This window comes from Thalassophryne amazonica, chromosome 8 (genome assembly GCF_902500255.1).
Source record: "Thalassophryne amazonica chromosome 8, fThaAma1.1, whole genome shotgun sequence".
NCBI classification, from domain to species: domain Eukaryota; kingdom Metazoa; phylum Chordata; class Actinopteri; order Batrachoidiformes; family Batrachoididae; genus Thalassophryne; species Thalassophryne amazonica.
The window spans coordinates 50501422-50528744 of NC_047110.1; the positions used below are offsets into that span (position 1 = coordinate 50501422).

At 40.9% G+C, this 27323-nt stretch overlaps 1 protein-coding gene across 1 annotated transcript in view; it reads right to left on the reverse strand.

Annotated features, from left to right (window-relative positions):
- The window catches only part of LOC117515581 (protogenin B-like), a 40297-nt gene extending 19752 nt beyond the window's left edge, over positions 1 to 20545 (reverse strand). The window contains exons 1-11 of the mRNA XM_034176199.1: positions 20454 to 20545; positions 17597 to 17896; positions 11704 to 11848; positions 11445 to 11578; positions 11070 to 11366; positions 9780 to 9939; positions 9422 to 9669; positions 4481 to 4645; positions 3946 to 4251; positions 3024 to 3209; positions 56 to 151 (exon numbers count right to left, since the gene is read on the reverse strand). Of these exons, the coding sequence (XP_034032090.1) occupies positions 56 to 151; positions 3024 to 3209; positions 3946 to 4251; positions 4481 to 4645; positions 9422 to 9669; positions 9780 to 9939; positions 11070 to 11366; positions 11445 to 11578; positions 11704 to 11848; positions 17597 to 17896; positions 20454 to 20505 (2089 nt within the window). The 5' untranslated portion in view covers positions 20506 to 20545. The remainder of the gene's footprint in view (positions 1 to 55; positions 152 to 3023; positions 3210 to 3945; positions 4252 to 4480; positions 4646 to 9421; positions 9670 to 9779; positions 9940 to 11069; positions 11367 to 11444; positions 11579 to 11703; positions 11849 to 17596; positions 17897 to 20453) is intronic.
- Positions 20546 to 27323: the final 6778 nt, after the last annotated feature.

Genomic DNA, 27323 nt, shown 5'->3' on the forward strand with positions numbered 1-27323 from the left:
GGTTGTGCTTCGTTTTGTGGGGTTAGAACAATAAAGATTAGAGCAGAGCACTTACACACACATCCAGGAGTGCTGACTGTTTGGTCTGTCTGATAGCCATCTCCAGCTTGACCGAAAGCCACCAGCTTGACATGATACTTCCTCCTTGGGTCTGGAATGCAAATAATTAAACTGTGAGCCATTTCAGTCCAAAACAAAAACTTAAGGGTCGGAACACAATCAGAATTTTTTTCTTCTCTTAAATGAGCCAGTGGGTTAAAAAGTTAAGTAAATAAGAGATAAACCTCTAAATAGAAAAATAATCTTGTCAAGCATTTTTTGCGTAAGAAAAAATGTTATATTTTGGTAAAATGTATCTCACTTTTTCTTAAGTTTTTCCAGCTAATATCAATCTGTATTTAACCAGTGACAAGGAAAGACAATGGCTTTCAAATCATCCAAGCAAAGGAACAAGATTGTTTTCCTTATTTTAAGACAGAGGCTAATTTTTAAATAAGAATTCTGTCTAGTTTTAAGGCACATTTTGATTATTTAGTGCCAAGACATTTTGCTAGTTTTGAGAATTCTAACAAAGTAAATTTTTCTTACCCCGCTGGCAGATTTTTTTTTTTTTTTTTTTGCTTAATACAAGACAATTTGGCTAAATTTCAGATTATTTGGCTTATTTTGAAAGGGACAGTTTTAGCAGTGTTGTATAAAGGTCGACACTGATAGATCTCACTGAGTTGTAAAGTGAAATAAGAATAAAATAAATAAATACAAATTCTGTAAGTGTGACCAGATGATGTGGACGAGGTTCACTGTGTTTGCCTGTAGCTGTATATTTAAGGATAAAAGAACTATAGTCATTTAAGAAAATACATGGCTGCAGGAAGTTCTGCATAACTCAAACACTGACGATGTCCGAGGTTGTGGAGTTTCCATTAAGATGCAATCGAATTTTATGTTTTAACTTGAAAAGCTACCATAAAAGCCTCCAAGTCCTAAATCAGAAGATTTTTAGGAGGTTAACATTTGTTTTATGCCTTCAGTGTGAAAGGTCAGCCTGTGAGTATTGACCAGTGAAGGCGATGTGTCCAGGCCTGTGTTGGGGGTTGTGTCTGGGCAGTGTTCAGCTGCTGGGATCCAAGGCCCATGGGACCGGGGGGGGTTTGACTGGGGTCAGCGGGTCAGGCTAAAATGGAACAGAAGGAATCTGGGAGCAGAATCGTGGGATAGGAGTTTGGCCCCTTTTGTTCCTTGCTTTCTTGGGTTTTTTTTTCCAACTGCCCTTGTGTTATTATAGTGTTCAACTTGAAGCTACAGAGAAATTTAAACAACCCCTAAACAGAACTGACATTTAGATTGCTGTCTGAAAAAAAAAAAAAAACAGAACCAAGGTGAAGAATGCTGCATTTCTACAAGGTGTTTTTCACAAATCTCCAAAGTTGCATTTGAAAAAAACAAAACAAAACAAAAAAACAAAAAAAAAATTGCTGAATGACCCACATCAGTCAAAATGATAAATGTTAGCAGTATTGATCAGTGTAGCCCCACGGCTCCCCTCTCTTTTGTGCATCTAGATCATATTAGATTATTTACATGGACAGCACTGAGGCACGGTGGGGGGTAGGCTCCTAATCCAGCACTGCTGTCTCACGGTTAGAGGTCAGTGGCTCTGTCCGGTCCTGGCCAATCCCAAGAGGCTTTATTTGTGCTCTCCTGCCCAGATAAAGGGGGGTAGTGGTTCTGATCTCACAGGGCAACTCTGGCCTTGAACACAACACAATAGCCAGAGGTAATTATGCAAGTTGGAGGATGGGAAAAGGCGGTAGGAAGGACATCTGGACGCTGACTTTCACCCGGGCAGCCTGCACTCACACAATAGTGCAGCAGACTGGTGAGAGGTGCCGGTTAGGAAAGAAGGGTCAACGCATATTGATTAGGACTGATGGGGAAAATGGTAATTTACTGAGTGACTGTTCAATGAAATGAAATGGGCAATACAAAAGAGACCCCTATTAGGCCATAGCACACAAGGTCCAGCGTCTACTGCCCCCAAACTCCTCAAAATTAGTATTTTGAGAAAGGCACATAATGAAATCAGATGGTAACAGAGACAACATTGGGAATCAGGTGCAGTTTGTGGCATGTTTGTTGGCCTACCATGAAGAATGCATATACACCCCCCCTAATAAAAGTTCTCTGGCAGTCATCATTCCATAAAGTACACACATGCTGTATGTCAACGCTAATGCTGCATACACGCTGTACAATAAGTCACTACGCCTACAAATCTAGCAGTACATAGAAATTAATAAAACCTTTTTTTCTGTACAACTAAATGACAATCAAATTTCATTGACATATTTTACGTAAAATTCAAAAAAATTATAAAGTGGTTGTCAGTTGATAGGTAGCAGTTTGTCATTAGGACACAATATTTAGTTCATAACGATCAAAGGTTGATATTTTCAACATGTATTAAGTCTGAAAACATAACTGACGTCATTTATATTATTTATGGAAATTACACTCTTTCTAATAATGCACATGAAAGTAAATTCTGTTAAACTGCATCAAAACATATAGAAAGAAATGTTAAGAAAGAGAACTTTGTACTTAAGTGAAACCTTTCTCAGCAAGAGTGCTACTTTTGTCTTAGTAACTCTATATGCACTGATGTAGTCAGTATGACCTTTCACTAAGTCCACATGCAATAAACCTTCATTTGGTATATTATATGTAACATTCCACTGAAAACAGTGTTTTTAATTGAATGATTAACGCTGATGGAATTTTACAAAGGACAAAAATCTGAAAAACTGGTTTGTTATTGATCAGTAAATATCCCAGCAACTGCTAGTGAATCCAAATTCCTATAAATAAAAAATTTAAATACCAGTTATTTTAGTTTGGGTGATTAAGAAGAACTGAGTCACTCCCTCTTGTCAAAGTCTCCATAAAAACCACCAAACAAATATCTGTGTACATTTGAAAGTCATCGTCTCTCTTATGATGTGGTCTGAAGGCGGATCACTCACCGAGGCCACCGATCGTATAGGCTGTAGTTTGAGCCTGCAGCTGGATGATGGGCTGCTCTGGTTGGCCTTCCTCATGGTAACACAGGCGGTAGCCCTGGACAACCACAGATTCTGCTGAAACTTGCCAGCGTGCCACAATGGAGGTGCAGTTGAGAGGCTCCAGTTGAAGAACAGGGGCTGCAGGGACTAAGGCAGCAGAGAAAACATTTAGTACAAATGACAGAAAAACAGATTTTACATGCTTAGACTCATAGAATATGAATAAGAACTTAAAACTATGGGATAGCAAGTACACAAAACAGTGGATGAAGTGAAGATTAACTCATAAGATCATTTCCTTTTCTACATATTAGCAGAACTTTGCTTTAATTAATAATTTCCAAAGCACACAAAACCTAGAGAACAACAAGCATTCAACTTCTCAGTGTGTTGTGCTGTTACCCATCACCAATGTACACAGTTCAACTTAAAAAAGAAGACAAATCTAGCCTTGGTGGACAAACAGTCCCCCACCAACACATCAGGCCATAAAAACAGGCTATTCTTTCCTCCACAAAAATGCCTGAAGCCCTCTCTTTATGACCCGTGACTGAGGCCGCTCTAACATCACTGACAGCGAAGGGCAAAGGTCTCTGGGTAACCAACACAAAGACTGTGGCACAATGCTGCAAGAGCAAAGTCTAGACATGAACTGGCGAGTGTGCACTGAGCTCTAGAGATCCTCGTGGCACAGGAGACTACTAACACAGAGTGGCAGACACAGCAAAAGCACAGCAATGACTAATTTCCTGCATTGTGATTGCATTCCTCATTGGCAAGATGGCATTTTCTACTTAGGATTATCCCATTGAAGGCCCTTGATGTGCACAAAGAAAGAGGTCAGTTGAATTTCCTAGCTCCATTTTCTATTCAGTCTTGTTACCTTTGCTGCGGGAGGTTTTCGGTGTGCGGTGGGATGTCCACGCGGAAGGCTCACACCAGCCCACTCGGGTGGCTGCAGCCATACGGAGTAGGTAGATGGTGCCAGGCTGCAGGTCCTGTAAGAGGTAGTCAGTGGTGTTCTGAGGTAGCTCCACAGATGTGACAGTGCCATCCACAGCGGTACGATAAGACAGCCGGTAAGCAGACACGCGGCCGCGGCTCAGCTTGGCTGGAAGTGGCTGCCAGCTCACATGTATGTCCGTTGAGCTACGGCTGGTCAGACTTAGCTGTGGAGTCCGTAGAGGTACTGGAGGAAGATGTGCAAAACACACTCATGTGATAACAGTTTCTCTCCCCCCCCACAACACACACACACACACACACACACACGCACGCACTCGCACGTTCTGGTAAAAATGTAAAACTGTCTTGTTCTTTCACTGTAGAAAGCAAATAAAAACATTGTGCACAGACCACTCATATGTACGTTAGTTTAACTACTAGAATGATTTACTGCAAGGAATGTTGTTGCTCACCATCCTCCAGGGTGTGTTGACTGACTTGGTCTGACATACGACTGGCTCCCATTGGCATATAAGCCACAATGTAAAAGCTGAAGTTTCGAGCTGGCTCAAGGTCGTCGATAATGTAACTGGTGGTGTCGTTTCCAATAACAACCTGGTATTCCTCGTTCTTTAGCCCTGATGTGCAACAGATCAGAAGGCGCAGCTTAAAGACTCATCATCAGTCTGCGTCTAAATGGAGTGACACTTGCAATTTCCATGTTAACTTACAGTAAATTACTGGCAGCTACAGTTCCCAGTTTTATACAGTTATTCTACAGTGTGCCTACTGTAACATACAACAGTTTAATACAGTACTGTCCCACTGTTAAATTACAGTAAGCAGCTGTGGTTTCCATGGGCGAAGAAGAGGAGGAGAACATTTCCACAAACGGCGGGAGAAGAAGAAAACGAGAAGGGTGGAAATGAGAGTGGGGACTTTGAATGTTGGTAATATGACTGGTAAAGGGAGAGAGCTGGCTGATATGATGGAGAGGAGAAAAGACATATTCAAATCAAATCAAATCAATTTTATTTATATAGCGCCAAATCACAACCGCCCAAGGCGCTTTATATTGTAAGGCAAAGCCATACAATAATTACGGAAAAACCCCAACGGTCAAAACGACCCCCTGTGAGCAAGCACTTGGCGACAGTGGGAAGGAAAAACTCCCTTTTAACAGGAAGAAACCTCCAGCAGAACCAGGCTCAGGGAGGGGCAGTCTCCCCCCTGGTTTCTTGTGTGTGCAAGAGACCAAGTGGAAAGGAAACAAGAGCAGGAGCATCAGCGGTGGGTACAAGTTGTACTATGGTGAGAACAGGCTGAGAAATGGTGTTTGGGGTCATCTTAAAGGAAGAGTATGTTAAAAGTGTGTTGGAGGTTAAGCGAGTGTCTGACAGGGTGATGAGTGTGAAGTTGGAAATTGAAGGGGTGATGATGAATATCATCAGTGCATATGCCCCACACGTAGGTTGTGAGATGAAGGAGAAAGAAGATTTCTGGAGTGTGTTAGATGAGGTGGTGGAGAGTGTGCCGAAGCATGAAAGAGTGGTGATAGGAGCGGACTTCAATGGGCATGTTGGTGAAGGGAACAGAGGTGATGAAGAAGTAATGGGTAGATATGGTATCAAGGATAGGAATGGGGAAGGACAGATGGTAGTTGATTTTGCAGAAAGGATGGAAATGGCTGTGGTGAATACCTACTTTAAGAAAAGGGAGGAGCACAGGGTAACATATAAGAGTGGAGCAAGGTGGACTACATTCTTTATAGGAGATGCAAGCTAAAAGAAATCAGAGACTGTAAGGTGGTGGCAGGAGAGAGTGTCGTTAGACAGCATAGGATGGTTGTTTGTAGGATGACTTTAGAGGTAAAGAAGAAGAAGAAGACAGTGAGAGCTCAAGAAAGGATCAGATGGTGGAAGCTGAAGGAGGAAGACTGTTGTGTGAAATTTAGTGAGCAGGTGAGAGAGGCACTGGTTGGAAGGGAAGCAATTTTGGACAACTGGAAAAGTACTGCAGATGAGGTGAGGGAGACAGCTAGGACAGTACTGGGTATGACATCTGGACAGTGGAAGGAAGACAAGGAGACTTGGTGGTGGAATGAAGAGGTCCAGGAAAGCATAAGGAGAAAGGTTGGCAAAAAAGTTTTGGGATAGTCGGAGAGATGAAGAAAGTAGACAGGAGTACGAGGAGATGTGGCGTAAGGCAAAAAGAGAAGTGGCAAAAGCAAAGGAAAAGGCATATTGCGAGCTGTACAAGAAGTTGAATAGTAAGGAAGGAGAAAAGAACTTGTACAGATTGGCCAGACAAAGGGACAGAGCTGGGAAGGATGTGCTGCAGGTTAGGGTGGTAAAGGATGCACATGGTAATGTGCTGACAAGTGAGGAGTGTGTGCTGAGAAGGTGGAGGGAATATTTTGAAGAGCTGATGAATGAAGAAAATGAGCGAGAGAAAAGGCTGGATGATGTGGTGAGAGTAAATCAGGAAGTACAAGAGATTAGTAAAGAAGAAGTGAGGGCTGCTATGAAGAGGATGAAGAGTGGAAAGGCAGTTGGTCCAGATGACATTCCAGTGGAGGCATGGAAATGTCTAGGAGAGATGGCAGTAGAGTTTCTAACCAGATTGTTTAATAAAATCTTGGAAAGTGAGAGGATGCCTGAGGAGTGGAGACAAAGTGTACTGGTTCCTATTTTCAAGAACAAGGGTGATGTGCAGAGCTGCAGTAACTACAGAGGCATAAAGCTGATCAGCCACAGCATGAAGTTATGGGAAAGAGTAGTAGAAGCTAGGCTTAGAAAACAGGTGATCTGTGAGCAGCAATATGGTTTCATGCCGAGAAAGAGCACTACGGATGCAATGTTTGCTCTGAGAATATTGTTGGAGAAGTACAGAGAAGGCCAGAAAGAGTTACATTGTGTGTTTGTCGACTTGGAGAAAGCTTATGATAGGGTTCCAAGAGAAGAGCTGTGGTATTGTATGAGGAAGTCTGGAGTGGCAGAGAAGTATGTTAGGGTAGTGCAGGACATGTACAAGAATAGTGTGACAGCGGTGAGATGCACAGTCGGAGTGACAGACTCATTCAAGGTGGAGGTGGGATTACACCAAGGATCAGCTCTGAGTCCTTTCTTGTTTGCAGTGGTGATGGACAGGTTGACAGATGAGATCAGACAGGAGTCCCCATGGAGTATGATGTACTGCATTTATATAGCGCTTTTCCATCTGCATCAGACGCTCAAAGTGCTTTACAATTATGCCTCACATTCACCCCGATGTCAGGGTGCTGCCATACAAGGCGCTCACTACACACCGGGAGCAATAGGGGATTAAAGGCCTTGCCCAAGGGCCCTTAGTGATTTTCCAGTCAGGCGGGGATTTGAACCCATGATCTTCTGGACTCAAGCCCAACGCCTTAACCACTAGACCATCACCTCGCCCGAAACGTAACGTCTTGCTTAATAAAGTTGTTTTCCCATATCGGAGTGCTGTGGCTGTGCAGATCATTTGGGCTCCATCTTAATGTTTTAGCCTTCTGGTATAGTCTATTCAGTTCTAAACAGACATGATCATTATTTTAAAGCTCTTCATATTAACATATCATTTGTGTCTTCTTCCACAATGGAGGAAGCCCAATGAAATCTCATTAATTTTTTGTTTGTATTTTTTATAGAATTAGACTGGTATCCAAAGCTGTACTGCAATCTAACAGTGGGACAGTACTGTAATAACCTGTTGTATGTTACAGTAAGTACACTGTAGAAAAACAGCATAAAGCTGATAACTGCAGCTGCCAGTTTACTGTAAATTAACAGAATATTTGAGAGTGTGCAGATTGTGTATGTCAGCCATACACACACACACACACATATATGTACAAGTATATATTCATAATAAGAAGATGGTTCTCATCAGTGCCTCCAGTCCTCTTAAAGCAAACATTAAAAAATGTGCTCACTACAAAGACCTAAAAGTGAACCAAATTAAATAGTTATAGTTCCTCCTGGCATCCATCCGTCTGCAGGAGACGATGGTGTAGCATCCAGTTCGTTTTTGCTTTTTTGTTTGTTTTTTCACACATTTTCAATTCAATTTTAATGTATTTTATCTATATCACAAAAAAGCTGCCACAAGTAAGGTCTAACCATACCGACCTCTAGAGCAAGTACACAGGCGACAGTGGTAAGGAAAAACTCCCTCTGATGATTTGAGGAAGAAACCTCAAGTAGACCAGACTCAAAGGGGTGACCCTTTGCTTGGTCCATGCTACCAACACAGTTGACAATACAAATATACAGGAAATTTTGTCTTTTGTTTCTATCTATCTGCACCTGCATGAATGACTTAGTAGTCCAGTGCGTGAGTGACAATCTCTGCTGCATTTGTTGCATGTATACTGTGATGCCTGCTGAGGCTGCCACTGTCGCTCCTTCCTCTTAGCTCGTTGCTCAGCAAGACCTTAGTTCCTTTCCTGCTCAGCCCTCTGTGCACCTGTTCTGACAGTAAGGCGCCAGGCTGCACGGTCCTCTGCACACTGCTCCCACATGTTGACATTGATGCTGCACAATTTCATGTCCTTCTTGCAGACATCCTTGAAGCGCAGGCGCGGTCGACCAGACAAACGAGTACCCTCTGCCAGCTCACCGTACAGTAGATCTTTAGGAATGCGACCTGAATCCATTCTCCTGACGTGGCCAAGGTGCCTTTTGCCAAGAATGGTGAACATGCTGCTCATGTTGGTGCATTCTAAGACTTCTGTGTTGGGCACCTTGTCCTGCCATCCGATGTGCAGAATTCGTCTAAGGCACCTCAGATGGTAGGTGTTGAGCTTTTTCTCATGTCTGGCGTAGGCGAGTGTGCGGCGCACGCAGGTCTGGTAGACACGCAGTTTTGTCTTCTCAGTGAGGCTGGAGTTGTTCCAGACTCTGTGGCTTAGTCTTGTCATAACTACTGCTGCCTTTGCAATCCTGCTGTTCATCTCTGCATCAATGGAGAGTGAGTTAGAGATGGTTGACCCAAGGTATGTGAAGTGCTCCACGACTTCCAGGCTGTATCCATCAATGTCAATGTTGGGGAGGGGCAACTGTGCCCTGCGCCATGACATTTATCTTCTTCAGACTGATGGTCAGTCCGAACTCGTTGCAGGTGTGAGAGATGCGACTAACAAGATGCTGCAGACCGTCTTCAGAGTGTGATGTCAAGGTTGCATCATCTTTACTGTTTGTTAGGTTACAAAAAGCAGTCTTCTTTAAAAACCTTAAGGAAGTGAGTGAGACTTCTCACCATCTGTGTGGTGCAGCAACAACAGATTTATTTTTTTAAATCCTGATGTAAATGTTTCAGATGTCTTAATTCTGCTAGTCCACAACTTTTATTTTAATCTCAAATAATTAAAAAAAATAATCCAAATGCTGTCTCACCTTCTGCCTTCATATAATGGATTGAGTATGCTATGACTTTGTCAGCATTGTACAGTGGTCTCTCCCAGGCCAGTAGGATGGCAGAGCTTGAGATGGTCTCAGCATGGACATTTCGTGGTGCACTGGGCCTGTCCTCTGACATAACAACAATAAGGTGAGCCAAGGACAGCACAGAGCCCTGTTCGTTCTCTGCCATGCACTGATAGAAGGCGTCATCTTCAGGGATGATCTGAGTTATGACCAATTTACTGGGGAACAAAAAAGAAAGGAGTACAATCAAGAAAACCACAAGTCATTCCACACAAACTGATTTAGACGGGTTTCCTTTGTGTTGCCCAGTCGTATCTGATTGAGGTACCTGTTGTACATTTTAATCCTGCCATTTAAGTGAACCTCTTTGCCATTCTTTAACCAGCTGATGCGAGGAGGGGGCACTCCCTCTGCCTGGCATATAAACCGGGCAGTACCTGCCCTTGGACGTGTCTGGCTCTCCGGCCTCTCAACAATGGTCGGTGGCACTGAAACAGAAATGCAGGCAATAAGTGCAAATGCAGACAAGTAGAATAATAACTATTTTACAGCACTTTCAGGTTAATACATTTTAAACTTTTGTGTTTTACGCAAATTAAAATATTACAATAAAAAAACAGTATAAAAGCAAACCAACAGTCTACACACTCAGTATATATGCAATTTGTTGTTAATGCTTTAAGATTAGATTCAACAGGATTTGAATTTCTCACATCCATGAGGAGAATCTACCATATGGTCACAGCATAATAACAAAAATGTCAATATCCTGCCTTCATTTCAACCTTAGGAACACAGAGTAAACCTGCATCCTGAGAACACAGGCTATAAGGTGGTACATAAGGCTTGACCATGCAGAGCCTTATCAGCCAACAGGAGAACATTAAAAACTGCTCTCACACTCACAGGAAGCCAATGAGGGGAGGCCAGTACAGGTGAGATGTACAATAAATGGACTGTATTTATAGAGTGCTTTTCCATCTGAACCACAAGCTCAAAGCACTTTACAATGATGCCCCACATTTTCTCTTTCACACACACACTCATCAGGGTGCTGCCATGCAAGGCCCTCACTACACACTGGGAGAAATTCTGGGATTAAGGACCTTGCCCAAGGGCCCTTAGTGATTGTCTGGTTTGGCTGTGGTTTGAAATGAGGATCCTCTGGTCTGGAGCCCAACACTTAGCCACCAGACTATCACTTCCCCTGGTGACCAACTCTAGCACGTCTAGCTGAAACTCAAGCAGCCATATTACACTGGTCAACACGATTTTTCTTCCATGAAATTTTTCAACGGATTTTGGGTAATTTGGGGGAGCTGAATCTAAATCTGGTGTTAGTTTTTGCCTATCACATCACATTTTTGAAATATGAAAACATATTTCTCAGATCAAGCATTGAAGCGAAAGCTGCAGTCTCACACACCTCTTCGGCGCCATAAACAATATTACGCTTCTTGTTCACATTTCGCGAGCCCAGTCTAAAAACTACGCTTTTGAAGATGCTTCTGTGCATAATTAGTGGCATCAAACTCATGAATGACAACTATGAATCGTCACATATTTGAAAGCGCCACATGGACTGAGGGCCTTGTGGCATCACTAACTGAGAGTTTACCCAGAACTGTGAGGTTAGCAGCAGCTATCGTGTAGTTGCGAGTTCCTGGAGTTGTGGCCCTGCAGAGGTAGACCCCGCTGTGCTGAGATTTGACATCAGTAATAACCAGGTTCCCATTGCCCAGCACTCTGGCATTGTACACGTCAATGGGTTTACTGTCAGCACGACTCCAGGAGATGATTGGCCAGGGGTTACCAGTCGCCATACACTCCAGAACCACTGTCTGATGCAGAGAAGCTGTGAAGTTCTGAGGTCCAGCAATGATTCTAGGCCTCTGATTGGGTTTAGCGCCTGCAACTATAACAAAAAAGCCATTTTAATAAACAAGGAATTTTTGACAGTATGTAATGTTTAGTAATGATGAAGTCTTTGTACCTTGGTTGACTGTCAGCATGGCCTCTTTACTTTTCAAACAGCTGCCGATGTTGGTTGCAACACATCTGTACTGTCCAGCATCTTCCAGTTGTACACTGTGGATCTGAAGAACTCCATTGGGCAAAACTGTAATTCTATGAAAAGACAAAGGCAACATTAGGGTCAAACTGGAGGGAGTATCAGGAGCATGAAAGTGTTAGTAAATGTACATGTTATTGGTGAATTTACGGTATGGCAAACCCTATAATAGGTCCCATACCTGTCCGCCTTAAGTGGTAATGTGCTTTGGTTTAACTCCCAGGTGATGGTAGCTGGGGGGTTGGAGGTGACCACACATGAGAATCGTGCCACTGAGCCCTCAGTCACCACTACAGGCACAGGATGTACCACAAACTCTGAGATATCTGCATCAACAAATTATAAAAATTCTCAATGCCTTTCATGAAGAAAACATATCTTATCGACCTGGTAAGAAAGTAATCAGTGTTTGTTTTAATAGCAACATATTATGAGAGAGTATTCACATTATAGTGAGCTGAAATGATTATTTTTTTTTGCCAGATTTGGTTCTTTCATCTTGATGGTTCACATTCACATTTGGAAGCAACCTGTATGATCTGACCCAGTACTCACAAGGATCAGATATGACTAAGATGTGGCCAAAATCGGCCATTTATCTGTTGCAACTAAGTGAAATATGGACATTCTCTTGTTCTTCTAAATAATATGATGGCTGACATTCTCTCATAATGCAAGTAGTATGTGCCATCTGAGTCTCTCCAAGGAACAGCTCACTTCACACACAGTCATTCCAGTGGTACTCAGGGATCCTCTGGAGAACCTCGTACCAAAGACATCCAGTCTGCACCTTAGGTCACTGGCTAGTTGTCGTACATGCAGGCCAAAAAATTTCAATGAATAAGTGAACCAGATCTACATCACTTCAGTCAGTAATGTAAAGTTGTGAACAAAGTAACAGATTAACTTTGCAGTATTTGTACTTCACTTTATAAATGCAGTGTTTCTTCATAATTTAGGCAAAACTTTATGACTCATGCATGAAAAGGTTTGAATTTGATGGATGTTACCTGTTTCTATGCAAAGAATTAATCTTTTTAAGACACTATGATCTTGCTTTTGTGCAGATGAGCTATCATGACCCATAGTGACCAGATGACCCAATCAATGGAAAAGATGAAGAATAACAATGAATGATGCAGTACTACAGATTTATAGATCGGGGGAGGTGATGGTCTAGTGGTTAAGGTGTTGGGCTTGAGACCAGAAGATCCTCGGTTCATATCCCAGCCTGACTGGAAAATCACTAAGGACCCTTGGGCAAGGTCTTTAATCCCCTATTGCTCCCGGTGTGTAGTGAGCGCCATGTATGGCAGCACCCTGACATCACGGTGAATGTGAGGCATAATTGTAAAGCGCTTTGAGCGTCTGATGCAGATGGAAAAGCGCTATATAAATGCAGTCCATTTACAGATTAAAAAAAAAAAAATTAAATCAATTATACTGCACATTAACCACTAATACATGAAAATCTAACTCTAATTTTGCAAAAGTTCCATGTGATTCACTGTGTAATATTTTTCCCGTTTCACCATATTCAGTGCATCCGGAAAGTATTCACAGCGCTTCACTTTTTCCACATTTTATGTTACAACCTTATTCCAAAAGTGGACTAAGTAATTTTTTTTCCTCAAAATTCTACTGGTGTCAAACTGGTGTCATTTATGACAACATGAAAAAATTACATGATAAGATTTTTTTTTTTTTTTTTTTTGCAAATTTATAAAAATAAACTAAGAAATCACATGTACATAAGTATTCACACCCTTTGCTCAATACTTTGTTGATGCACTTTTGGCAGCAATTACAGCCTCAAGTCTTCTTTAATATGATGCCACAAGCTTGGTGCGTCTATGTTTGAGCAGTTTTGTCCATTCCTCTTTGCAGCACCTCTCAAGTTCAATCAGGTTGGATGAGGAACGTCGGTGCAGACATTTTCAGATCTCTCCAGAGATGTTCAATCAAATTCAGGTCTGGGCTCTGGCTGGGTCACTCAAGGACCTTCACAGAGTTGTCCTAAAGTCAATCCTTTGATATCTTGGCTGTGTGCTTAGGGTCATTTTCCTGCAGAAACCTGCAGGAAAATGACTGCAGAGCGCTCTTGACCTCAGCATTCATCTTTCCCTCAATCCTGACTAGTCTTCTAGTTCCTGCCACTGAAAAACATCCCCACAGCATGATGCTGCCACCACCATGCTTCACTGTAGGGATGGTGCCTGGTTTCCTCCAAACATGATGCCTGGCATTCAAGCCAAAGAGTTCAGTTTTTGCCTCATCTGATCAGAGAATTTTGTTTCTCATGGTCTGAGAGTCCGTCAGGTGCCTTTTGGCAAACTCCAAGTGGGCTGTCATGTACCTTCTTACTCAGGAGTGACTTCCGTCTGGTCACTCTACCACACAGACCTGATTGGTGGATTGCTGCAGAGATGGTTGTCCTTCTGGTAGGTTCTCCTCTCTCCACAGAGGAATGCTGGAGCTCTGACAGAGTGAACATCGGGTTCATGGTCACCTTCCTGACTAAGGCCCTTCTCCCCCGATGGCTCAGTTTAGACGGGCGGCTAGCTCTAGGAAGAGTTCTGGTGCACACAAACCTCTTCCATTTACAGATGACGGAGGCCACTGTGCTCATTGGGACCTTCAAAGCAGCAGAAATGTTTCTGTACCCTTCCCCAGATTTGTGCCTTGAGGCAATCCTGTCTCAGAGGTCTACAGTCAATTCCTTTGACTTCATGCTTGGTTTGTGCTCTGACATGCACAGTCAACTGTGGGACCTCATATGTAAACAGGTGTGTGCCTTTCCAAATCATGGCCAATCAACTGAATTTAGCACAGGTGTACTTCAGTTAAGCTGTAGAAACATCTCAAGGATGATCAGTGGTAACATGATGCACCTGAGCTCAATTTTGAGCTTCATGGCAAAGGCTGTGAATACTTACGTACAGGTGATTTCTTAGTTTTTTTTATTCATTTATTTATTTATTTATTTTTTATTAAGTCTGCAAACATCTACAAAAAAAGCAAAACCTTTTTTCCACATCGTCATTATGGGGTATTGTGTGTAGAACTTTGAGGGATTCTTTTTTATAGAATCCATTTTGGAATAAGGCTGTAACATAATAAAAAGTGAAAAAAGTGAAGTGCTGTGAATCCTTTCTGGATGCACTGTATATAACGTTATAAAAAAAACAAATAAACAAAAAAACTACTTAGACTTTACACAAAAGTCAAACTGATTCAACATGAGGACACTTAAAAATGATTCTGTTCAGAAGCAATGGAAATCTTTTTGAACAATAATTACAAATTGGACACCCTAATCTACAGTCATCTAAAGAACACCATATGACTGATGACCTTCTTTCATTAATGTGATCACTCTCTTGCTTCTCCCTCAGTCACATTAAGAAAATCAATAAGATGTTAAAGAAAATCAATGTCCTGTTTGCTGCATTCAAGCCCTTTGCTTTAGGATTCAAAAAAAAAAACAAAAAACAAAACCTTAATTTTAAGACTTAACTGCAACAATATTACATAAACTGGTAGCCAGTCTTATATTAAGTACATTAATGCATTATATTAAAGCAGGCCCAAAAATGATGGTCCTGAATGGCCTGTTTTTGAATTATTCCTGAAACTATGACAAGGGTAAGACAATGATAACACAGTATCCTAAAATACATTTAATAATTTGGCAAATTATTAATCATTTGAAATTAACACTATAACTTAACATTGTCATATTTATGAGTGCTGAGCCTGGGAGGGAAAAATGATAGTTAATATGAAGCTCGGTTTAGTGAGGGATAACAAATCGACTGAAATTCGGATGGATCGCTGATGTTAATGGTGGGAGTGGCCAATGCGGTATGGTCTGCTAATATGGTCGCCTCTGTTATACAGAATAAATCAATGCTCAGATCGAAGAGTGCAAAGGTTCTTCCAAAGAGGTCAGAGTTCATTACAACCCCATCCGCACAATGTGAGACAAAACTGGGTGTCAAATAGAAGCCAGTTTGCTTTTGGGGAGAAAAACAAAACAAAACAAAGAACACTTTGCAATTCTGTTCATATCCTGTATGATATATAGAGGACAGTTTCACAGGAAAGATCTCAAAATTGTCTTTTCCTGAATGGTGACCATGGGAGCAGGTGAAAGTCATTTTTGCAAGTCAAAGAGGCAACATATTAACCCCTATAATGCCGTACGTATAATTTTTTGATACATACCATTTCTTGGGTCAATATTACTGTTTTTTATTTTGGAAAAAAGTGCATAATGGTTCTAAAAACAAAAAACGAAAAGAAGATGAAAACATGCTTTAGAAGTAGCAACACTGCTTTTTGTGAAATATCACCGCAGCTCATTCATATGATAAACTATGTTTAACAAAAGGTCTCAGCTTGACCTTTCTGTCTGTGGGGTGAGGATGTGGAACAGATTGGGAGTGGGGCTCAAGCAATGTCCAAGCATGACCCAGTTCAAACAGCGGTACAAAAATATGTTTTTTTCTGGGTATAGGGAGGAGGAAGGGTAATGAGGGTTAGGGTGTTTTTGTTTTTTGCTTCGGCTTGTAAATATATAGTATTTTGTATGTAAGTAGGTATGTGTAGGTGTATATTTATGTTTGTGTATATATATGTGTATATATGTATATGTGTATATATGTGTATGTATATGTGTATGTATGTTGATGTGTGTATGTATATATATATGTGTATGTGTATGTATATGTATATATATATATATTGATATCGGTTTAGGTGTGTAGGAATCTATGTGTATATGTGGCAAAGGGTATTACTGGTTGTGGGGAAGAAGGGGTAGGGATAAATAAGCTGATGCTTCACCCTACCCCTTTTCGGACATGTTGGGTACACAGTAGGAACTTTTTTGTTGTTGTCTTTACTGATCTATCTTGTAATTGTTGTTGTATCAAATGTTCGAAATAAACAGTTTTCATTCATTCATTCATTCATTGACAGGGCAATAAGAGCGGCTGATCTGGTGAAAGGAATCATGGGATGGGACAGAAGGCCTGCAGGCCCATGACATCACAAAGTCTTTCCCTGCTGACCTCTGACCCCTGGCAGCTCTGGACAGAAGGGGAGCACAGAAGAGACCCATCCTCCACCTTCAGCCTGCAGCTGACCAACACCTTTAACCCTGAAAGGCTGGACACCAATGTCAACTTGAAGTTTGAAAGGATTTCATCATGGACACTGTGACAGCAAATTTAAGTTGCCATTTTTAATAAAAATTGACATCCACAACAGGATCATTAGAGTTGGAAATTCTTGCCAATGTGATTATTTTTCTAAATAATATTACATATTTACAAATCTGGACCTGGGTGATAGTTGTACATAGTTCATTGTAATTTTGCATTTTTATGTGTTAGTGTAATCTGGGCAAAATAATTCTATCAACATCTGTGTATTTAAGGGAAATGGTTTCCATGACACCGTCCATGGGATACACTATCTAAGGATTTGTGAAAAGTGTCCACGGTAGACCGGGCCCATTGAATAGACACAGCTGTCCTGAGTGCTGATACGTGGACAAACAAATGTCCTCGCCTTTTCTTCTGAGGGCAGTTGGGGCCACTCCAAACAAAGGCAACCAGGCAAATGGCCTTTCAGAGATTCCTATGTGTAGCAGACCATTCAGCAGTTACACAGAGTTTTCATCTGCAATGACAATGCAACCCCACCAACATGCGACCAGAGTGTTTTCCGAAGCACTTTTTGCATGCAAAAGACTACTTACTGCGTGTTTGAGTATTTTCAGCTTTTAGTAACGATGCAAGTGTTAAGAAGAAGCATTGCTCAGTCTGAGCAACTTCCAAAAACATGGAAACCTCAATTGCTCAAGAAAACAAAAAAGGCCAGGAGAACATCTGCTTTTCATCTCCAGGTTAATAACCTGTGAACCTGTTAGCTTGTGACCTGCATACTGACTTCAGGAAAGCAGACACCTCAACTCTACATTTAACCAACTTCACCTTGTGGCAACAACAGCAAACAAACTGGAATAATCCAAGTAAACCCACAAGGATTGCAAACCCTCTACTTACTTGCGATAGTCAGACGTGATCTTTGGCTGAGGATAGCTCCATATTTGTTTTGGGAGAGGCACTGGTAGAATCCTTCATCTGAATCCTCCTTGTCATGCTTGATCTTTGGTATGTACAAGGAGCCGTTAGGCAGAAACTGGACGTGATCGCTCTCTGCCAGCTGAAGGCCATTCTTTACCCAACTGATGGTGACTGGAGGCTGGCCGTGAGCCTGACAGTCCAGCACAGCAGGAGCCTTTGGTAGAACAGTAACATCACTTGGTTCCGTGATGAAGGACAACTCACTAAAGCAACAAACACCTGCAGACACACAATCAGCTCATCATAAGACAAAACACTGAATTAAAAAGCACAGGAAAATGACATAAAAGACCTGCAGACACACAATCAGCTCATCATAAGACAAAACACTGAATTAAAAAGCACAGGAAAATGACATAAAAGACCTGCAGACACACAACCAGCTCATCATAAGACACAACCCTGAATTAAAAATCACAATAACATGACATAAAACACCTACAGACACACAACCAGCTCATCATAAGACACAACCCTGAATTAAAAATCACAATAACATGACATAAAACACCTGCAGACACACAACCAGCTCATCATAAGACAAAACACTGAATTAAAAATTACAGGAAAAATGACATAAAATACCTGCAGACACACAACCAGCTTATCATAAGACAAAACACTGAATTAAAAATCACAATAACATGACATAAAACACCTACAGACACACAATCAGCTCATCATAAGACAAAACACTGAATTAAAAATTACAGGAAAAATGACATAAAACACCTGCAGACACACAACCAGCTCATCATAAGACAAAATACTGAATTAAAAATCACAATAACATGACATACAACACCTACAGACACACGATCAGCTCATCATAAGACAAAACACTGAATTAAAAATCACAATAACATGACATAAAACACCTGCAGACACACAATCAGCTTATCATAAGACAAAACACTGAATTAAAAATTACAGGAAAAATGACATAAAATACCTGCAGACACACAACCAGCTCATCATAAGACAAAATACTGAATTAAAAATCACAATAACATGACATAAAACACCTACAGACACACAACCAGCTCATCATAAGACAAAACACTGAATTAAAAATCACAATAACATGACATAAAACACCTGCAGACACACAACCAGCTCTTCATAAGACAAAACACTGAATTAAAAATTACAGGAAAAATGACATAAAACACCTGCAGACACACAACCAGCTCTTCATAAGACAAAACACTGAATTAAAAATTACAGGAAAAATGACATAAAACACCTGCAGACACACAATCAGCTCATCATAAGACAAAACACTGAATTAAAAATCACAGGAAAAATGACATAAAACACCTGCAGACACACAACCAGCTCTTCATAAGACAAAACACTGAATTAAAAATCACAGGAAAAATGACATAAAACACCTACAGACACACAACCAGCTCTTCATAAGACAAAACACTGAATTAAAAATCACAGGAAAAATGACATAAAACACCTACAGACACACAACCAGCTCTTCATAAGACAAAACACTGAATTAAAAATTACAGGAAAAATGACATAAAACACCTACAGACACACAACCAGCTCTTCATAAGACAAAACACTGAATTAAAAATTACAGGAAAAATGACATAAAAGACCTGCAGACACACAACCAGCTCATCATAAGATACAACACTGAATTAAAAATCACAGGAAAATGACATAAAAGACCTGCAGACACACCACCAGCTCATCATAAGACAAAACACTGAATTAAAAATCACAATAACATGACATAAAACACCTACAGACACACAACCAGCTCATCATAAGACAAAACACTGAATTACAAATTACAGGAAAAATGACATAAAACACCTACAGACACACAACCAGCTCTTCATAAGACAAAACACTGAATTAAAAATTACAGGAAAAATGACATAAAATACCTGCAGACACACAACCAGCTCATCATAAGACAAAACACTGAATTAAAAATTACAGGAAAAATGACATAAAATACCTGCAGACACACAACCAGCTCATCATAAGACAAAACACTGAATTAAAAATTACAGGAAAAATGACATAAAACACCTACAGACACACAACCAGCTCATCATAAGACACAACACTGAATTAAAAATTACAGGAAAAATGACATAAAACACCTGCAGACACACAACCAGCTCATCATAAGACACAACACTGAATTAAAAATTACAGGAAAAATGACATAAAATACCTGCAGACACACAACCAGCTCATCATAAGACACAACACTGAATTAAAAATTACAGGAAAAATGACATAAAATACCTGCAGACACACAACCAGCTCATCATAAGACACAACACTGAATTAAAAATTACAGGAAAAATGACATAAAATACCTGCAGACACACAACCAGCTTATCATAAGATACAACAACACAACACTGAATTGAAAACCACAGGAAAATGACATAAACAGTGATACACAATCTGGTTTGAAGGTGATAGAAATGCTCCTGCATTAGAAAAGTTGTGAGGGAAAAAACAGCAATTATATTAGTCAGAAACATGTCTGTAGAGTTTTTTTTTTTTCCTGAAATAACACTCATAATATGAAAAATACCAGACATGCAGTGTTACAGTGACAAAAAAATAACAGTGAAAATTTATTTACTTATTATTTTATAGCCTTTAACAAGAAGCTCTTTGACCACATGAGAAGCAGCACGTAGTTGCAGCTCATTTACACATCATGACCAGAGCACACTGATAAACACACACACACACACACACACACACAAAACAAACAAAAACCACTTACTTGAGAAAAGAAGAAATAAAACAGAAAGCAGCCAGAGCCGGGCGAGTTTCATCTTAAACTCCGCAGCTTATCCAGATTCGTGCGTCATTTTTGTTGTTGTTTCTTTTTATTTGACCGGAGCGCCGCTGCTCTTGCGCGCGTGCTCTCCGATGCCCCGCACAATCACTTCTGAAGCAGCGGCGGATCCAGCGCGCGGACACAGGCCCCGCCCCGCGCGCGCATGCGCACACTGCACAGGCCCAATGGCATCATGAGGTCAGTGGACAGTGAAAACCGATGACGTCCCAACACATCCCCATTATATATATTTTCATTAGGAGGATTTTTGGGGGTGGGGCCTTGGGGTGGGGGTGGGGAAGTAAATATTTGAAAAAAATCTGTCTTTGATATTTGAGGATAAAAAAGCCCATGAAAGTTTGCCGAATTTCCGCATCAGAGTTGTTAATAGCACTGATCTAACTGGACAGTAGAGGTGGGCAATATCATGAATTTTGGTATTGATCTGATACCAAGTAAATACAGGCCCAGTATCGCCGATATGGATACCGATACCAATACTTTTTCATATTTAAGCTTCATAGATGCAAAGGATCCAAAAGACCTAGGATAGAATTTCGCCAAACATTGTACGTGATAACAAAATACTTTATTATCACAATCAACATTTTTGTTTAAAAAATATCACTCAACACAACTTAAAACAAAATCTCCTGAGGTAGAGGGCTGACAAACCACAATACAAGGGTGCGCTGCTCCGTGTTGTGTTACACAGGGCAGCGCTGCTCTTACAGACAAAGAGTAGACTTTGATGAATCTGCGTGCGCAGCAGTCAGTGCGTGTGGGAGAGAAAAAAAAGCTTGAGTATCGATCTTTTTACACGAGGATCGTTCAATATCAATACCGGCGTTGGTATCGATATTATCAATATTAGGATCAATCCGCCCACCTCTACTGGGTGTCTGACTGTTAGGGTTCCAGTCTTTAAGCCCCTTTCACACCAGACCTGCTTCAAGTTGCGTCATGTGGCATCATGACGATGCCAGGTTGATGCAGGCTAACGCGGGCACAATACATGAGGGACGCAAAGGGCGATGTGAAACACACAAAAAATTGTTTAAACATTTAAACATGTTTAATTTTTTCAGTGTCGAGCACTGGACGCAGAAAGGAAGTAGTTTTCTCGCAAGTTGAGGCAACTTAACGGTACATAATGTGACTGGATGCCACACCCATACAATATAAAGCTACCCAATGCCAATTCATGATTCCTGTTGTGCTCCATTGTTGTGCTATGAATCACACAGGATTGTTGTCAAACTTTTTATACCATGTACACAATGCAGTAAAACTATACCACTCAAAGAGCACATGTGAACAATTACAAGAAAAAAAATGCTCATTACAGCCTGGCTGCAGCTCCTCGCGCTCACCTCCTCAAGTTCTCTCAGACTGTGTTAAATAAAGTTCATTAAGTCCTGCTCACAGACACACTGCCAGCGACAGGACATGTCCACATCCAGTATAACTCCTCACAGAGGACATCTCCACGTCCACTCACGGATGGTTCGCACACATGTGCACAAACGCCGGCTGCAGCTCTGTCGTCACAGGAAGAAATATATACTAGAAGAGAAATCAAAGTGCACATCTGCAGTGCTGCACAAGAAGAAATATAAACAAGAAGAGAAATCAAAGTGCACACCTGCAGCGCTGTACAAGAAGAAATATATACTAGAAGAGAAATCAAAGTGCACACCTGCAGTGCTGCACAAGAAGAAATATAAGCTAGAAGAAAAATCGGAGCGCACACCTGCAGCGCTGCACAAGAAGAAATATAAGCTAGAAGAAAAATCAGAGCGCACACCTGCAGCGCTGCACAAGAAGAAATATTAACAAGAAGAGAAATCAAAGTGCACACCTGCAGCGCTGCAGAAGAAGAAATATAAGCTAGAAGAAAAATCTGAGCGCACACCTGCAGCGCTGCACAAGAAGAAATATAAACAAGAAGATGAATAAAATTGCACACCTGCAGTGCTGCACAAGAAGAAATATAAGCTAGAAGAAAAATCAGAGCGCACACCTACAGCGCTGCACAAGAAGAAATATTAACAAGAAGAGAAATCAAAGTGCACACCTGCAGCGCTGCAGAAGAAGAAATATAAACTAGAAGAGAAATCAAATTGCACACCTGCAGTGCTGCACAAGAAGAAATATAAACAAGAAGATGAATAAAATTGCACACCTGCAGTGCTGCACAAGAAGAAATATAAGCTAGAAGAAAAATCAGAGCGCACACCTGCAATGCTGCACAAGAAGAAATGTAAACTAGAAGAGAAATCAAAGCGCACACCTGCAGCACTGCACAAGAAGAAATATAAACTAGAAGAGAAATCAAAGCGCACACCTGCAGCACTGCACAAGAAGAAATATAAACTAGAAGAGAAATCAAAGTGCACACCTGCTCATTACAGCCTGGCTGCATCTCTGCAGCACTCTCACCTACTCAAGCACACTAACATTAGCATTAAGTATTCGGCAAGGACATAACCTGCCCCCAAGTTCCATAATTTGCCTTCTGATTCCAACATGCACGCTAGGTTCACTATATGTGGCCGTGGTTGGTGGTCAGATTGGTACTCGTGCCACAGTAAGAATGTTCATCTTGAAACCAAGTGACAGTGGCGACAGGGATATCGCAATGTGCTAGTGAGCACACATTCCTCAATCTGATCTAACGCTACAATACTTTATAATACGAAAAATCGGTGTATATATATTCTTTGTGGTAACTTAGTGTGAGATTATCTCTGTAGAGAAAGGACATTAAAAATGAAGGCAGTGAATGTTGGTCACAAGGACCCACTGGTAATAAGGTCACATTAAACGGCATCTGTTCTTACTGAACAACTTGACAATTCTGAAGCGATATTGAGGGTTGCAAGTTAGCTGCTGAATAAATTCACATATTGATCCAGTGACCGCGTCTTTTGACAGTGACCCTCGGCTCGCCCAGTCCTCATTCAGCTGTGACACAATAGGCTCCAGCTGTGAACTCAGATCCACTGCATCAGCAAAACATCCACGGCTACAAGTACAACTCAAATGTTTTTGCTTCATGAGGCCTTCAAAAAATAATTCTGTCCTTTCATGGCTACATCTATGAGCTGTCCTGCAGTGATTTTAAGGGGTGACTGAAACTCACACTTCAACACCTAATCACACAAGGATAGCTAAGTGTAATTATATATTGATTAGAGCTAACTATTGATTAAATCATCTTCTAAAGCCTCATAGTTATTATTCCAGGCTGAAATTCATTACCAGGGTAATACTCTCCAATAATTTGTTCACTCAGCTGTTTAGTTTGTCAGATCATTGATTATTTTAATTTGAAGAGAAACATCTTATGAAGCATTTAAAGTTGTTTTTTGTGTCTTTAATCAATTTGACTCGACCCATATTACAACCATTAGATCATTTTTTAGCAATTCTCTGCAAAGCTCTTATCATCCAAGTTATTAATATCATCCACATTTAAAAGCTGACAAAGATAAAAATTAATAAACAGTATGACTTTATTTATTTATTTTTTACTTTTCTAAAAGCTCCAGTGTTTTTTATGTGGAAAAACGATGGGAACAAGATGCAGTATCTACAGTGCAGCTTCAGCTCATATACAGTGTTACATTTGATGGTATGTGATGAAATATATAAGCTTTCAAAATTAACACTGCACATATATAAAATATAACTAAATAAAATGTAAAATAACACTTTTTTTGACTGCTGTTGTAAAAAAAAATGATGTGTTGTGATCATGTTTTCCTTAGAAAATCTGATGTCAAATATTGTGGTGCTGTGCTCCCTGTGGATAAAGGTTTGGCCGTTTGGTCATGATCAATAGGGTTAAGGTCATTAACATGTTAGAAATATCAAGGGGTCCTGGGAAAGCAGAGCAGAGAACAAATGAACCACAGTCTGATTGGTCAGAGCTTGTCACTGGGAAAGGCCACCCCTCTGTGAGCCTAGAGGTCCTGAAGAACGGATGATCTTTGACCTCCTGCAAAGCTGCTGATGGAAAGGCTTTGCCTTTGTGTAAACTGACTGCTGAAAGCATTGAGGTGTGGTGGATGGACAAAAGCAAATCAGTACAATTGGCTGATATCAATTTATCATGAGTTTGAGGTAATATCTGTAAAAAAGAAAACAAAAAACAACAAAAATATTAGACAACCTGGATAGCAGAAAAAAAATCTGTGCAGTGCAGGATACATTTTGGTGATCTGTCCATCTTAATGGTACGTCAGTGGACATCGTGCCATATGCCAGGAACCACTGATCATACCAACTTATTTTTGGTGTCAAATAATTTGAAATACAACTTCCTTGCCAAGTTTTATGAGACATCTAAAAAAAATTTGAATGTTTTGAAAAAGTAAAAAAAATTATATATTCCAGGTTCATTACATATAAACAACTAAAAAAAAAAAAATAATTACAGCCCACAGTGCCAAAAATTAGAAAATGTGTATCTCACAATATTAGAATATAGAATTTCAAGTCACTATTGCTGACTTGACAGATGTCCAGAAGACACTCAGTAACACCCTCCACAAGGAGGCTAAACCACAGAAAATCATTGCTGAAACGGTCTGACTGTTCACCAAGTCCTGTGTCAAAGAATATTCATGGAGAGATGACTGGAAGGAAAAAATGTGTTAGTGAACGATACAGAAGCAACAGGGATGACTGGAGTCTTGCAAAGATTGTCAAGCAAAGTCAGCTCAAGAACTTGAGGAACCTTCACAAGGAGTGGACTTAAGGCTGGAGTCAGTGCATCAAGAGCAATCACACAGACGTTTCCAGGAAATGGGCTTCAAGTGTCACATTCCTTGTGTCAAACCACTCCTTAACCAGAGACAACGTCAGGAGTGTCTTACCTGGACAAAAGAGAAAAAGAACTGGACTGTTGCACAGTGGTCCAAAGCACACAGAGTGTCCCTAGACCGCAGATAGTGTGTCTCCTGATCACAGAATCCTCTAACCAGAGGAGGGACAAAGTCACCATCAAGTCACTCTCAAGTCATGAATCAGCAAGTCCCAAGTCAACTGTTTGCAAGCTGACTTGAGACTTGACTTGGGACTTGCTGATTGATGACTTGAGAGTGACTTGACTTTGTCCCACCTCTGCCTCTAACAAATGATGCTATCGTTATTTTAGGCACCAAATCCAGGTCACGGACCTAAGACACTTCCTTGTCTATTCTCAGGGCCACCACAGCCCGCTTTATTAGCTCCCTGTATCGCCGGGAATTTCCATCAAGTTACCCACTATGACTCTGGATATTTGGAGTGTCCTCAGATATGAAACATCTCCTGGTACAGACCCTAGCAACTCCAACACAATCCTCAGCAACTTTGAGTGTCTAGTTGCGGAACAACTCTCACAATCCATTGGGATCGCTGGTTCTGCAAGTCCTCCAGCCATTCTTCTTCAGATCTTGAAGTCTGACCTAATTTAATCTTGGGCACTAAGCAGGCATAAAAGTAAAGTCTATTTCTGATGAGGGGGATATGAAATGGTTGATTGTGATTGGCTGACTCTTCCAGACTTTCTTCTTCTATTTGACTTACATAACTGATATACACTCAACAAAAATATAAACGCAACACTTTTGGTTTTGCTCCCATTTTGTATGAGATGAACTCAAAGATCTAAAACTTTTTCCACATACACAATATCACCATTTCCGTCAAATATTGTTCACAAACCAGTCTAAATCTGTGATAGTGAGCACTTCTCCTTTGCTGAGATAATCCATCCCACCTCACAGGTGTGCCATACCAAGATGCTGATTAGACACCATGATTAGTGCACAGGTGTGCCTTAGACTGTCCACAATAAAAGGCCACTCTGAAAGGTGCAGTTTTGTTTCATGGGGGGGGATACCAGTCAGTATCTGGTGTGACCACCATTTGCCTCATGCAGTGCAACACATCTCCTTTGCATCATCCGTGAAGAGAACACCTCTCCAATGTGCCAAACACCAGCGAATGTGAGCATTTGCCCACTCAAGTCGGTTACAACGATGAACTGGAGTCAGGTCGAGACCCCGATGAGGACGACGAGCATGCAGATGAGCTTCCCTGAGATGGTTTCTGACAGTTTGTGCAGAAATTCTTTGGTTATGCAAACCGATTGTTTCAGCAGCTGTCCGAGTGGCTGGTCTCAGACGATCTTGGAGGTGAATATGCTGGATGTGGAGGTCCTGGGCTGGTGTGGTTACACGTGGTCTGCGGTTGTGAGACTGGTTGGATGTACTGCCAAATTCTCTGAAACGCCTTTGGAGACGGCTTATGGTAGAGAAATGAACATTCAATACACGAGCAACAGCTCTGGTTGACATTCCTGCTGTCAGCATGCCAATTGCACGCTCCCTCAAATCTTGCGACATCTGTGGCATTGTGCTGTGTGATAAAACTGCACCTTTCAGAGTGGCCTTTTATTGTGGGCAGTCTAAGGCACACCTGTGCACTAATCATGGTGTCTAATCAGCATCTTGATATGGCACACCTGTGAGGTGGGATGGATTATCTCAGCAAAGGAGAAGTGCTCACTATCACAGATTTAGACTGGTTTGTGAACAATATTTGAGGGAAATGGTGATATTGTGTATGTGGAAAAAGTTTTAGATCTTTGAGTTCATCTCATACAAAATGGGAGCAAAACCAAAAGTGTTGCGTTTATATTTTTGTTGAGTATAGCTTGAATTCGGGGATGGTGCTCCTAATCTTCTTCATTGAAGGGATTAAACCTCAGACTTGATACCATTCTGTTCATTCATTTTAAACTTTCGGGATTTTTGTTTT